We start from the raw sequence: 13,192 nt of genomic DNA, 5'->3' as shown, positions 1-13,192 counted from the left end.
TTTAGTTTACGTTGTTTTTGGATATTTTTTTGTAACTTTTTTAATCATCAACATCTTTTTTTTTTTACCTCAAAACACCATATCTTATTAAGCCGGTTCAAATAGGATAGCCTCGTGAGATAATCATTCCGGAACCTACGGATTTACATAGGAAAAGAAAGATCCTCGTGCTCATGCCGCTTTTGCAAGACGGACGACACAGACATTGTTCAATTTAGGTATACATCCAATAGAAAACATAGAAAACCTCCTTTGATAAGACTGAAAAGAATCTAATTCTGAAGCAAACGCTGGCCAGTCTTTTGACTCATCTATGAAACTTAAAATCTCTTGACAATCTATCTCAAAATGAATCATATCATATCCCAGAGAGAGAGCACTTTCCATGGCCCAGCATAGAGATAGAGCATTTTCATTGAAAACCTAAAACGACAACTAAATGAAAACATATGGAGTATTTTATTGTTATAGGAGTCACATAAACTTTGTGAGAGTTATAGATATGCAATCATTACATATTAATAAATTTTCTTATATATGTAATATTTCTAAATACAATTATTAATCATTCATTGCATTACTATAAATATTATGAAAGTTACGAAAATGAGAATTAGTATAACATATGGGATTGATGAGACATAATAGAAAAATTATTAAAAAATGTGCCAGGTTTATTAAAATACATTATTGTGAATTAATAACTAAAATTATCTATTGTTTTAAATATATATTCAAAAGTTATATATTATAAATATAGATATATTAACGGGCATCTTAGCTAATCAAATCATGAATTTAAATAATATTCACTTTTCTCTTTAAACAGAAATATATACAGTTATCTCTTTATCAAAAAGTATATTCAATTCTCATTAAGTTATTTAGATATTATATATTAAAATATACTTTAGTTTAATTTAAATGGGTTGAAAATGAAATAAAATAATGTAATATCAAGATCATGTGAATTATTTATATTAAAATGTGGAAATAAAACAGCCAATTATTCCTCGACATTATCCTATACAACCCAAATATATATATATATATATATATATATATATATATATATTATAATCTTATATCCTTAAACTATTTAATCATCAAATTATTTGTTAAGCAAAAATTTTATTATGTAAATTCAATTGAATAAATTTGTTACACTAAAAATTAAAAAAAAACAAAAAAACACTTGTGAAAGAAGAGAACATCAAATGACAATCTTTTGCAGCTTTCCAAAAGAAAACTTTACTTTATTATTAGATAATATAATATAGTAAGATTTCTTTCAACTCTTACTCTAAGAATCTGACGCCCAACATCATTATATATTAAAATTCTTTTAAAATCAAATACACATGACATTATTTATTTTCTTTTATAAATATTTTAAAATGATTGCATAAATCATCAAAAGATGAGCAATAGAAAAATAATTTACATTTTTGAAAAAAATATACAAGACTTAGTAAGACAATATTTCTTCTAAAGTTAGGAACTTCCCGAAAACGGATGATCCGAACAACGATACTATTGTTACCGGTGTTTTGTTGTTCGTTGGAGATTGAATCGAGGATAGAATAGAAAGTAAATGTTTCAGTTTTCACAATAGTCTGAAAGATGATGTGTTTGTATGGTAATAGGTTGTTTTTAGAAAACTAAACTTTATAGAATGTTTGAGCCTTTAAGAAGGATAATGGATTGAAATCAAATATTAATGATTATAAATTCGCAAGTGTTTCAAAATAATAAGTTAAAAATGATAATTAATATAAACAAAAATGAAAATTGAGGAAAATAGTGGGTATAAGAAAATGCATAAAATGATGGTATTATTTCAAATCAAAACATAACTGATTATGTTCATAAAAGTAAATGTTTTAGTTTTCACAATAGTCTGAAAGAGGATGTGATTGTATGGTAATATGTTGTTTTTAGAAAACTAAACTTTATAGAATATTTGAGCCTTTAAGCATAAGAAGGGATTGAAATCAAATATTAATGATCATAAATTTGCAAGTGTTTCAAAATAATAAGTTAAAAATGTGAAGTAATATAAAGAAAAATGAAAATTGTGGAAAATAGTAGATATAAGGCAATGCATAAAATGATGGTATTATTTCAAATCAAAACATAACTGATTATATTCATAATTTATTCTGAAATTCCTAATATGAAAACTACTAAATTTTATGTAATTTAAAATTACCATAACGTTTGAAATAATAAGTGTGAATCGAACAAAATAATTATAGATATCAAAACCATCTCATAATCTTACATAATTTTCCAAAAAGTAAGCTCAAAATTTTATTTTTATATAAAAATTTTAAAAAAATTTAAACTAATTTACTTAAATAGTACCTACCCACCATTTTACTTAAATTTGATTCTGTTTGTGCCTGTGAAAATTATATAAGATTCAAACACAAAAATTAAACCCAAGAATTCAAACCTATAACTTTAATTAAATGTTGGAATATAGTTCCAAGATGAAACCAACGACAGACTGATATGAGGTGGCTTTAGATTCTTGGGGGGTTGCATATGTTTCTGATTAAAGAAGAAATGAAATGTAGATGGGATTTTTTTTGGTTTGATGGGCATATAGTTAATTAGGTCTAAACTATAGTTAATTAGGTCCAAACAAAAAAATACAGGTGTCAAAAATATAGTAAGCCAAGTGTTATCTTCTTAGCAAAAATTGAGAAAAATCTTATTATATTATATAAGATATATATATATATATATATATATATATATATATATATGTATAAATACCTAATGGGTATAGGCAACCTTCGATTTTCTCATCAATAACAAACAGTTATAAATTAATCGAAGAAGCCATGACTACGAAGCCTACTTATACCATCGTTGATGAATCTCCTCCTACTCCTAGCCCTCTTCGCGCATAATGGTAAGGCTCAATATCCGTTAATAAATATTATGTAACATAACCAACATAACAATGATTATATAAACCGAATTATCTGATCCTCTTAATGGTTTGGTTGCTGCAGGGTGAACAGCAACCTAAAATTCGATATTGCGATGATTATCATCATACTAATCCTCGATATTGCAACGACCAAGTATGTAATAGCCCACAAGATTCCCTTAACCGAAGGTGATACATTTTTCATTATTTCGATGATTTCGGCTTTTCTCTCCGTCGTGACTTGGGACGCTGCACAACCAGAAGATATGGATGATTCAGTACGTGATTCCTACTTGTTCGGACGTACCTTTCAGACTTTAGGCTTTGGTTATTTCCTCGACCTCTTCTATGATATCTCTCCTCACTTGGCTCTAGGCTTGGGTATACCTTGTTTGATATGGTTCGTAGTTACAATGATTGGGGCGTCTCTATGCAAAATAGTGCAACAACAATTACGTAATCGGTGGATGTCTAGGAATCAACCAAAAGGGGCATCGAAAGTTGATATTACTGTTGTTTAAGAGGTGTAAAATTTTAGGGTTTCCTTTCTCTATTTTTTTTTGTTTTCCCTTTCTCCTCAAGTTTTCTATTTTAGACTATCAATTGTATTCGAAAATATTTGATCCTTATTTTTCGTTATTTCTTCTATCTAATTAACTTTGAAATACCATAACAAACCAATACTAGGGATTGGACCCGCACATACGTGCGGGGGTAATTTTAAAAGAACTAAGTTTGTAATTAAGTTTGGATTATGCGGAGTTACATTTGTAATTATGAATGTTAAAAATGTTATTAACATTCATAATCTAACTTTGTACCAATTTATTTTCAGTTTGGCTTGGAAAGAAGATGATTAGATTTAAGTACATTAAAAAATAGTAAGAGAAAGATAGTATACAGATCTGTTTATGTGTTTCTGAACCCGTCTCATCCCATATACGGTATGTCCCTTTTTTTATCTTATAACCGTAGTTTTAATAATATTTTATCAATTTGAGATTATATATTCTAGTCCAACAAATAAGGAAGTAGGTAAAAGATTCACATCCACATAACATTTTATTTGTAAATATAATTATTTGGTATAACATTTATAACATAAACTTATATTGGTTTACCTTCATCAAATTTCTAAACGTTTGAAATAATAACCGCTTCGCCATAAATGTTGGATTCACATAAAGTATAATTTAATTATCGTAATTTTATAATCTCATTTTGATATATTTATTTCTTGTTTTTTCTCTATGAAAAATAGTTTATATAATCTTTTTTTTTTTAGATTACCCGTTCCCGTCTCGTATCTGATCTTCTTTTTTTTTTTTTTTACAATTATGTATTAGTAAAACTAAAATTATTTGGGGTTAATTTATGTGAAGTAAACCTATGGACCAACCCGCACTTTTGTGCATGGTTTTTAATTTTTTTTTTATTTGTTTAAATTGTTTATATTAGACAATTTATTAAAAATAGTGGGAAGACCTATAATATATAAATTTTGACAGAAAACATAAATTTGTCTAATTTAATTCAACCCAAAGTCTTTAGGAGCCATAATTATAGAAGTTCATTATAATAAGTATTGATAAAATAAAAAATGAAGTTAAAAATATATAAAAACTAATATTATTATTAGTTTGGTAAAAATAAAAGAAAAATAAAAAAAATGAGTCAAAACAGTATATGCAATTCAATTTGATCATGTAGAAGTAATAAAAAAAAATTCAAAGTTGTAAAGGTTGCATTCATAAAAATTACAGATTCAAAATATAACTTTGTAATTAATTATTTTAAATAAAACTTTCTGATTGTTTGTTTAACTGGTGGATATATGTCATGCTTTTTTTGTTTTTTTGTATACTAAGTGTGCTCCCTAATTAATATTATAGATATATGATTATTTGTTTCTATTTAATTGTATTAAATTGATTTGTTATTTCTGTAAATATCTCACAATTTAAAATCAAATCAAATATGTTTACATATATATATATATATATATAATTTTCGATTTAAATTCTTTGATTTTTATGGAAGCAAACTTTAAACTTTAAACCATTTCCAAAGTATAGGGTAATTTTTATTTTATAATTAATTTCGTAATTATTATTTTCATAAATATTAGATTTTTGACTAACAGTTGTTGTTTACCATATATTGTTTATTCTTTTATTTTTAATTATATAAGTAATTGAACCTGTTTGGCAACATGAATATATGTCATGTTTATTTTTATTTTTTTTGTATCCCTAAGTGTGCTCCCAATTAATATATATATATATATATATAATTTTCGATTTAAATTTTTTTGATTATTATGGAAGCAAACATTAAACTTTAAACCATTTCCAAAAATATAGGGTAATTTTGATTTTATAATTAATTTCATAATTATTGTTTCTATAAATATTAGATTTTTGACTAATAGTTTTTGTTTACCATATATTGTTTATTTTTAATTTTTAATTATATAAGTAACTGAACCTGTTTGGCAACATGAATATATGTTATGTTTTTTTATTTTTTATATTCCTAAGTGTGCTCCCCAATTAATAATATAGATATGTTTTTTTTGGATAAAACGAATACATAGATTTGTTCAAGACATATTCTAAATCTCTGAAAATCTTACGAGTGCAACAATTTTTTTTCTTTTTAAAGCACTAATTAATATAGAAAAAAGATATTCATTTATCTATAATATATCATAAATTGCTTGGTTAACGTATACATAATTATGATGAGAGACTGCTTTGAACAGGTATCTAAGTAATCAAAATCGAGTTTGAATAAATCTCTCCGCAACAATTTCGAGTTCCTATACTTGTTGTACATATAAGAAGTCTTCTCTAAGGTAACTTCTGTTTCTTACCCCTGTTTCTCCTCTGTTTTCTCCCTGTTTTCCTCTGATTTTTCCCTTCAGTAGTATTCTGCTGCTCTTGATAAATCCTGTGAAGCGAAACGAAAGAGCATTTAGAATTGATCTTAATCTCAAGATAACAACAGAAAGAGAGAGTGACAAAATATGTTTTGGTGTATTCAAAATTTTACTTTAATATTCCTAGTGGAGACTCAAGAGCATGATCATCGAGTAGCCATAGGTTAAAATCTTGAAAGCGTTTCATCTTCTTGTCGTAACCGATAATGTAGTTATTGTGGACTATGACATGTTTCCCCTTTGTCTCATTAACCCATGTCTCATTCCTGAAGTACAATCCTCCTGATGGGAAAGCTGATTGTGGAAGCAAGTAGGCATCTACCTGTTTAATAGAAGAAGATCACAAAAAGAGTTGACTATGAATTAGAACTACTAAAAACAACATTTGAGATTGAAACGAGAGTTGTACCTAATCATAACTCCTCTTATCTACTTATGGATGTTTGATTACCAAAAAAGGTTTTTACTCTAACTACTAATGTGTGATCCTAATAGGTTCACATTTTAAGACCAACAATAATTTTGACTTAGACCAGCTGATTTACATTAATAAACTAGATTTAGAAACCATGATAAATCTAAACTTCATATCGTTTAACCCAACGAGTGGGACAACCAAGCTTGTGAAAATTTCACAGAAAGCAGATGTGGAAGTTGGAGGAAGTAACATTACATACTTGATGAGTTGTTTTATGAAGTGCTCGATTAAAAGCAGGCTGGTCATGTGGTTTCTTTGCCTCTGTGTTAGACCAACGTTGAGCTTGAATCTCCTCAACCCATTTCTTCATTAGAAGCTTTGCTCCATCAGTTGAACGCAAGAAGATCATGCAGCTACATACATAAGTCACTCCGCTTGGACTCAGAGGTGGTATATCATGAGAGTGATTCAAAGGCTTAACCTGGCAACCAAAATCAAATCAAGATCTAAAGATAGATTAAGACTCTAAAATGCGAAATATTGGGACATTTACATCAATCATGTCATCCATGAAGTATACGTCGTGGCTTCCTTGTAAATAGTCAAACGGATCTTGTAACCAGACCATATCAACATCGTTGTACATAACATTGTAACCTAGCTCCAAAATGTTCAAGAGATGTTGTGGCCTCCGGGATGTCAGATTGTAGAAACCCTGTTCGCGCGAATATAATAAACTATGTTAAAAAAGATTCGGTTATTCTCATTCTAGTATACACATTTTTTGCATAGATTATCACATTGGGTGTAACTGTTTTTTGGTATCAAAAAGTGATAGTTATAAATTAAAATATTAAATATTGATGAGAGAATAAAAGACACATACATAAAAACCCGAGTTTCGAAGCTAGATTTATGAACTTCAAGTTAACTAAGTATATTATGATAGCAAGATGAAAATGTGAAAACACTCTCTTCTTTACCTGAGAACCAAATTTGTGTGCGGACTGAGGATCCAACGCTGGAGGAATGAGAACAGCATGACCAGGCCACTTCTCGTTGACTTTGTAAAGAGTAGCGTAATCTTCAGCGATCACGAGAACTTTTTCATGATGCTTCTGTCTAGAAATGCTAATCAACCAGTTGCTAAGAAAAGACAAGAAAGGGTAGCTAACGGCACAGACGATCACAGTCTCGTTCTTAGCCACAAACTTAGCGGCTTGAGCAAGGGAATAGTCGCGCCAGTCGGAGATCGATGGTAAAGAAGAAGAAGAAGAAGAAGAAGAAGAAGAAGAAGAAGAAGAAGAAGAAGGAGAAAGAGAAGAAGATGACGTTGTGTTTGGAAACAGGAACAAAGGAGATTTAGTTAAAGGTAACAATACACCAAGGATAACAAAGAGTGCTAGAAGGAGAAGGAGGAGTAGACCGTTGCGGTTGAGAAGAGAGATGGGACGGTTTAAGATTGGACGTTGTTGTTGCTGCTGCGCCATGGAGACAAAATTGGAGAGAATTGTTTTTCACAAGTCGTTTGTGATCTGATTCCAAAAATGGGATAATATGAGAAAGAAACAAAAAACAAAAAGTCAACGACAATCTTCAGGAGTAACAACGTGTAGAGATACTCAATCTGCGTTATTAATTATTAATGTATGACAACGTGAAGAGATAACCTACATTATTATATACATGTTTGGTCAGAATTAGTTATCATGTTTAAATGTTGTGTACGTGTTTTTCTATACGTGTAGATGGAAACATCAATAGTTACAATAATGATTGAGCACTAATATCAGTTTTAGATCAAGTAATCATAATTTTCTTACTCGTGGGTAAGAATTAGCTATCAAGTATCAATTTTGTTTAAACTACTCATTCCATATCAGTTGGTTGGAAATTTCAAATCTGTCGACGGATTCCGGAAGGGCGAAGACCTATTTTACTCACAGATTTCCTAACTGTTTGCTTTGTCGAGAACCACTGGAGAACTTTATCGACAAATTTTTGAAAATGATCCTATGGATATATCTAACCTAATTGGCGAGAGATTACTAATGTACAATTCTATGGAAAACATTGGCGGTTTGGATATGTGGATGGAAGACTAGATTTCTGGATATAAATATTTTTAAATTTATGCTTCTTTTATTCCGTCTATGTTGCATGAAATTCTTTTTAAGGTCCGTTTTTTGTTTCCGAAACTTTTTAGAAACAGAAACTTGTGAAAACACAAAAATAAGCCACGAAAACATGATTTTTAGAAATCTATGTTTGGAAATACGATGAAAACTCCGTTTTCGATTTGGAAACATGACGGAAATATTTTTTTAGCTTAGATACTTAATAAATAAAATAACTTGAATATATATATTTATAATACATAGAAATATATGATATTGTTAGTGTTTATTTCAACTGTTAAATATTTATGTTTTGAATTTATGTTATTTCAAATACTCCTTTTGATATAGATTTTATGTTCGTGCTTTATTATGTATATACAAATATATCAAGATATATATATATATATATATATATATACGTTTCCAAAACGTTTCTATTTCTTAATTTTAGAAAAAAAATCGTTTCTAGTTTCCGAAACGTTTAGCTTTCGCGTATCCGTTTCCATTTCCATGCAACCTAGTTCTTAACTAATGTAAGATTTAAAGTTTTCACATATAAAAAAAATTAAAACCTACAAATTTTGTGATAAACATATAATATTCAGTTATCTTCTCGAAATTTACAACTTATCATTAGTGACTGCTAAAACATGCAGAGAAACCGTAAAAAATAAATCTATTTTTAAAAATATTTTGGGTAATAAACATTCATAATTTTGATTTTATACTTTATATTATAAATTATTAAAATAGGATCTGCATTTACGAGATTAAAAAGTAAATGTTTAATTTTAGTGATATAATGTTAGAATTTTAGTTGATAATGTGCCTACTTAGTTTTGATTCGATTAAAAACTTTTTCTCTTACACCAAAACTGACCCCTCCCGTATCGTTTCGCAATAAAATTTAACTACATACTGTATCTCTCACCATATGAAACCATATTTCATTCGTACGTACTCATTCCATATCAATTAGTAAAAAACTAAAATAGCAATCTCATAATGTGTAAATCAAACATAGTCAGTACATGAACAGACAAAATTGACCAAAACTAAAATTAACATCATTTTCTTGTAATGTGATGACATATACGGGATATACACCACAATCTCATAATGTAGTAATTGTCCGACGTGTCAGACTAATTAATATTGAACTTGTTCAACTAGATCTATATAATAACTAGGTTAAAAAAATACAAATATATTAACTCTCTTGTCCGGTAAGTCGGTAACAATAGGATATTCAAGATGCATGAACATATATTCTTATGCTATCCCCTAGCAAAGAGAAAAAAAACACTGTCCAATTGATCTAATGTTTTGTATCTTATATTTTTATTTTGAACAGAATAGAGTTGAATATTTACAGTAACTTTTCTCTTAGGATTAGTAGTCAATTGTATAATTTCTTTATAGAAGTATATATATATATATATATATATATATATATATATATAAAAAGAAGTAATTAAAATATCTTTTATCCCCTACATAATAAAACGGAAGTACACAACTTTTTTGGTAGACTATATAATTTTTATAAGTTGGTTACAAAATAGGTTAGAGATTAAATATAGGTTGGTTACAAAAAAAGATTAGAGATTAATTTGGTCAATCCGTGGGCTATATGCATACACTTAAGAATATCCCAAAAAATCTTTTTAAAGAGAGTATTCCAATGATTTATACAATTTCCAAAATAAAATCTTTAGTATTCCATATATTTTACAAAATATATACTGTTAGACATAAAAATATATTGTTAAGCGTAAAAAAGAATAAATTTTTGGAAATTTATCACACTTAATCGTGATTTCCGAGATCTTATTATGCAGTTAAAAATAAAATATTACCTAAGCATGGGTCATATTAAAACACTTTCACCAAACATGTTCAAAAACTAAAATAAAAACAAACAACAAACATAACCATTTCTCATACATAAAATTACAAAATTACAAAATTAACAATATAAAACTTATAAAATAAGTGTGTTTTTCAAGCCATTATATTTAGCATATGATTTTATTGCATAAGATTTATCTAGAAAAACTTTTAAAAACAATCATATAAATTATATTTTATTCTAAAATCATAATATAAATAAAAGAAATTTTAACACGTGCTCTAGCACAGGTCTTAATCTAGTGATTAGTGATATATTGTATAACTTCTGTCAAATATTAGTAATGAACATATCTATATCTATTTTCAAAAATATTTCTTTAGCAGTCTATTTTTAAAAATGCTCCTCACTAGACATATATGTCAGATAAAAAAATCATGAGGAGTCATTATCATTAAAATAGTTTTGTTAATGCCGTTGAGCAAAATCGCAAACCTACAAACAATGTCCGGGACACATTGTTATATACATCATTAAAAACAATTAATACTGTAAATTATAGTTTAACAATTACCAAGTGGCATCATTGAATTAGTTTACCGAGATGCTGTCATGCTAGCTGTAAGACAAATTTTGCGACTCTCAGCTTGTTTGTTTAATATTCGCCGCACCGCATCAGACAGCAATAGCGACACCGACGTCGGCGATGTTACTATAGTTGCTAAATATATATATATATATATAAACGTCGGCGATCTTACTATTGAATATGTTGGGTCGCTGTTTTTTTAGGGGTTACGTATAATATGCCTTATACGTTACTGTCATTACCATTAAGTGACTGATCCTCTCCTCCACACAACTCTTTACATGCTTTGCACATATTTGTGTGTTAAGCAACTGTTTTCTACTTCTTTTTTTTTTTGGTCGCGGGATTAAATCTTGCGATTAGTAAAATAACAAGGCCTCTGGTGGACTAACGAAAGGTTTGTGGCTCTGGAGTGGTTTCCTGAGATGACCTCTTAGTCGCATGGGATAGTCGATGAGAATCATTTATACCTGAATTTCTTTTGACTACAAAATCTATAAAGAAATAATTTGAAATTTATGTTCTTTTTTCATGTTTTACCTCAAAAGTGACCTTTTTTTTTTGCATATGTTTGTGTTTTATATGTAATCACTGATCAGTCATCTAAGCTATTAGATTTCATGAAACAATCTTAAGAAAATATCATAAAAATGGCTATCACAATGAAAACTTACTACAAGAAAATAGTAATTTTCCGACGGCAATAGTAGTCGCAAATTAATCACTAAAAGTGTGCTACGACTATGCTACGACTAAAATATGCAGTCAGTAAGTTACACTCATTGAACTGAATAGTTTTATCTTTAGTCACCATTTACTGACTAATTTTACGATTAATAGCCATAGTCGTAACATTAGTCATAGCGTAGTCGTAAAAGTTACGACTACGACTATGGTATAACTACGTTACTACGATGCTATGACGACTAGTTTAATTTACAATTACAGCTCATGAACTTACGACTACAGCTCATGTTATGACTTGTAACGTCTGTATTCCGATAAAATAAAATATTAGTGTTTATGTTAGGAATTGGAGTGAAACTGGTTTAGTTGTAATGGTTTATTAAATTGGTCAAGTTATTAATTAAATGAAAACTGTTTTAATTAATTCTTGGTTTAGCTAAATTATGGTTTAATCGAATTAAACCAAGGAAAAACCCTATGGTTCCTTTGAAAAAGAGGGGACGCCTCTGGTCTTAGGGGGGAGACGGGGGTGGAGGGTCGTGGTGATGATAGAGATGATAGGGGAGAGAGAAGCTCGGTGGTGGTATGAGGAACAGAGGGGATGAGTTCGGTTTGGTGTTAGAGTAAGAGCCATGTTATGTTGTTCGTGTTGGTTGCCGCCGTTTGTGAACCACGAGACTCTCGTTGTGAACAACCTGTGTCTTCGCGTGTCACGTCTTCATCGGAGGGTAAACCAGTGTTGTTGACAAGGTATCGGCTACCTCTTAACTCTCGTGTATGTTGTTGTGTTATGTGAGTCGCTGATTTGTGGATTTGGTGGTCATGGGAAGAGGATCGAATCTTCTTGAGTGCGTGGATTTGTTTATTGGATTGATCTTTAGAATCGATTATTAAAGTAATTATGTAATCGTAAGGAGGAAGTGTTTGTAATAGTCATTGTATGTATTGGCTTATGTTGATCAATGTTTGGGTAAAGAGATAAAAGACGTAGAGCCTGGTTTGGTGGTGATTTAACGAGGAGAGGGGTGAGCCGTGTATATTAGTATATGTATACATGTAAGCATCTCCTTCTCCATGGAGTTGTTTTTGTGTTCGTGTTGTCTTCCGACTCAAGAAGAGGAGAAGAAACGTGAGTCCTAGAGCAAGGGATGTTGTGTTGTGGGTGGATGTTGTTGTCAAAAAGGAGAGAGAGACGCGGCGGAGGTGGGGAAGCCTCTGGTGGGTCTGGATAGTCATGTTATGGCTGTGTAAAGCTTCTCTAGTGATGGGAGAACAGAGAAGAGTGAATAGAGCTGAAGAGGAGAAAGAAAGTGAAAGAAGGTTGGAGATAAAGGCAGTGTGGAGTCGCCGATTTTGGAGGCTCGCCGGCGTCGGATCTTATATTTTTTCGGAAAGGTGACTTTACTGGCGTGATATCCATCAAGCCAGGAGTCCATAGCATCTGAAATAACTTCATTCGGAGTTAATCTCGAGGTGTTATGTTCGTTGCTTCCTGGACAAGTAATTTCGCTGAAACTGTGAAATCTGGGCTAAGTATAAACCCTAGAAACTGTTCCGAGATGGCTCTTTCTAGGCGGCATTTGGCGGTTCAAAACTTGTGTGATCGAGATGAAATGTGGTAGCGAGACTCGTGATAGTACG

At 29.9% G+C, this 13,192-nt stretch overlaps 2 protein-coding genes across 2 annotated transcripts; one reads left to right on the top strand and one right to left on the bottom strand.

Annotated features, from left to right (window-relative positions):
• Positions 1–2,883: 2,883 nt before the first annotated feature.
• On the top strand, positions 2,884–3,465 carry LOC147944316 (uncharacterized). The gene is made up of 2 exons (XM_087512536.1): positions 2,884–2,939; positions 3,027–3,465. The coding sequence occupies exons 1-2, from the start codon at positions 2,884–2,886 to the stop codon at positions 3,463–3,465; spliced, it is 495 nt and encodes a 164-aa protein (XP_087368662.1).
• A 2,123-nt stretch (positions 3,466–5,588) lies between these two features.
• LOC104787415 (UDP-D-xylose:L-fucose alpha-1,3-D-xylosyltransferase 3-like) lies at positions 5,589–7,954 on the bottom strand. The gene is made up of 5 exons (XM_010512993.3): positions 7,287–7,954; positions 6,857–7,018; positions 6,563–6,784; positions 5,999–6,207; positions 5,589–5,896 (listed from the first exon to the last, which is right to left on the bottom strand). The coding sequence occupies exons 1-5, from the start codon at positions 7,791–7,793 to the stop codon at positions 5,797–5,799; spliced, it is 1,200 nt and encodes a 399-aa protein (XP_010511295.2). The 5' UTR covers positions 7,794–7,954; the 3' UTR covers positions 5,589–5,796.
• Between the last annotated feature and the right edge of the window lie 5,238 nt (positions 7,955–13,192).

The sequence above is a fragment of the Camelina sativa genome, chromosome 5 (genome assembly GCF_030686135.1).
Source record: "Camelina sativa cultivar CO46 ecotype springtype chromosome 5, ASM3068613v1".
Classification (NCBI taxonomy): domain Eukaryota; kingdom Viridiplantae; phylum Streptophyta; class Magnoliopsida; order Brassicales; family Brassicaceae; genus Camelina; species Camelina sativa.
This window is presented reverse-complemented; position numbering and strand designations above follow the sequence as displayed.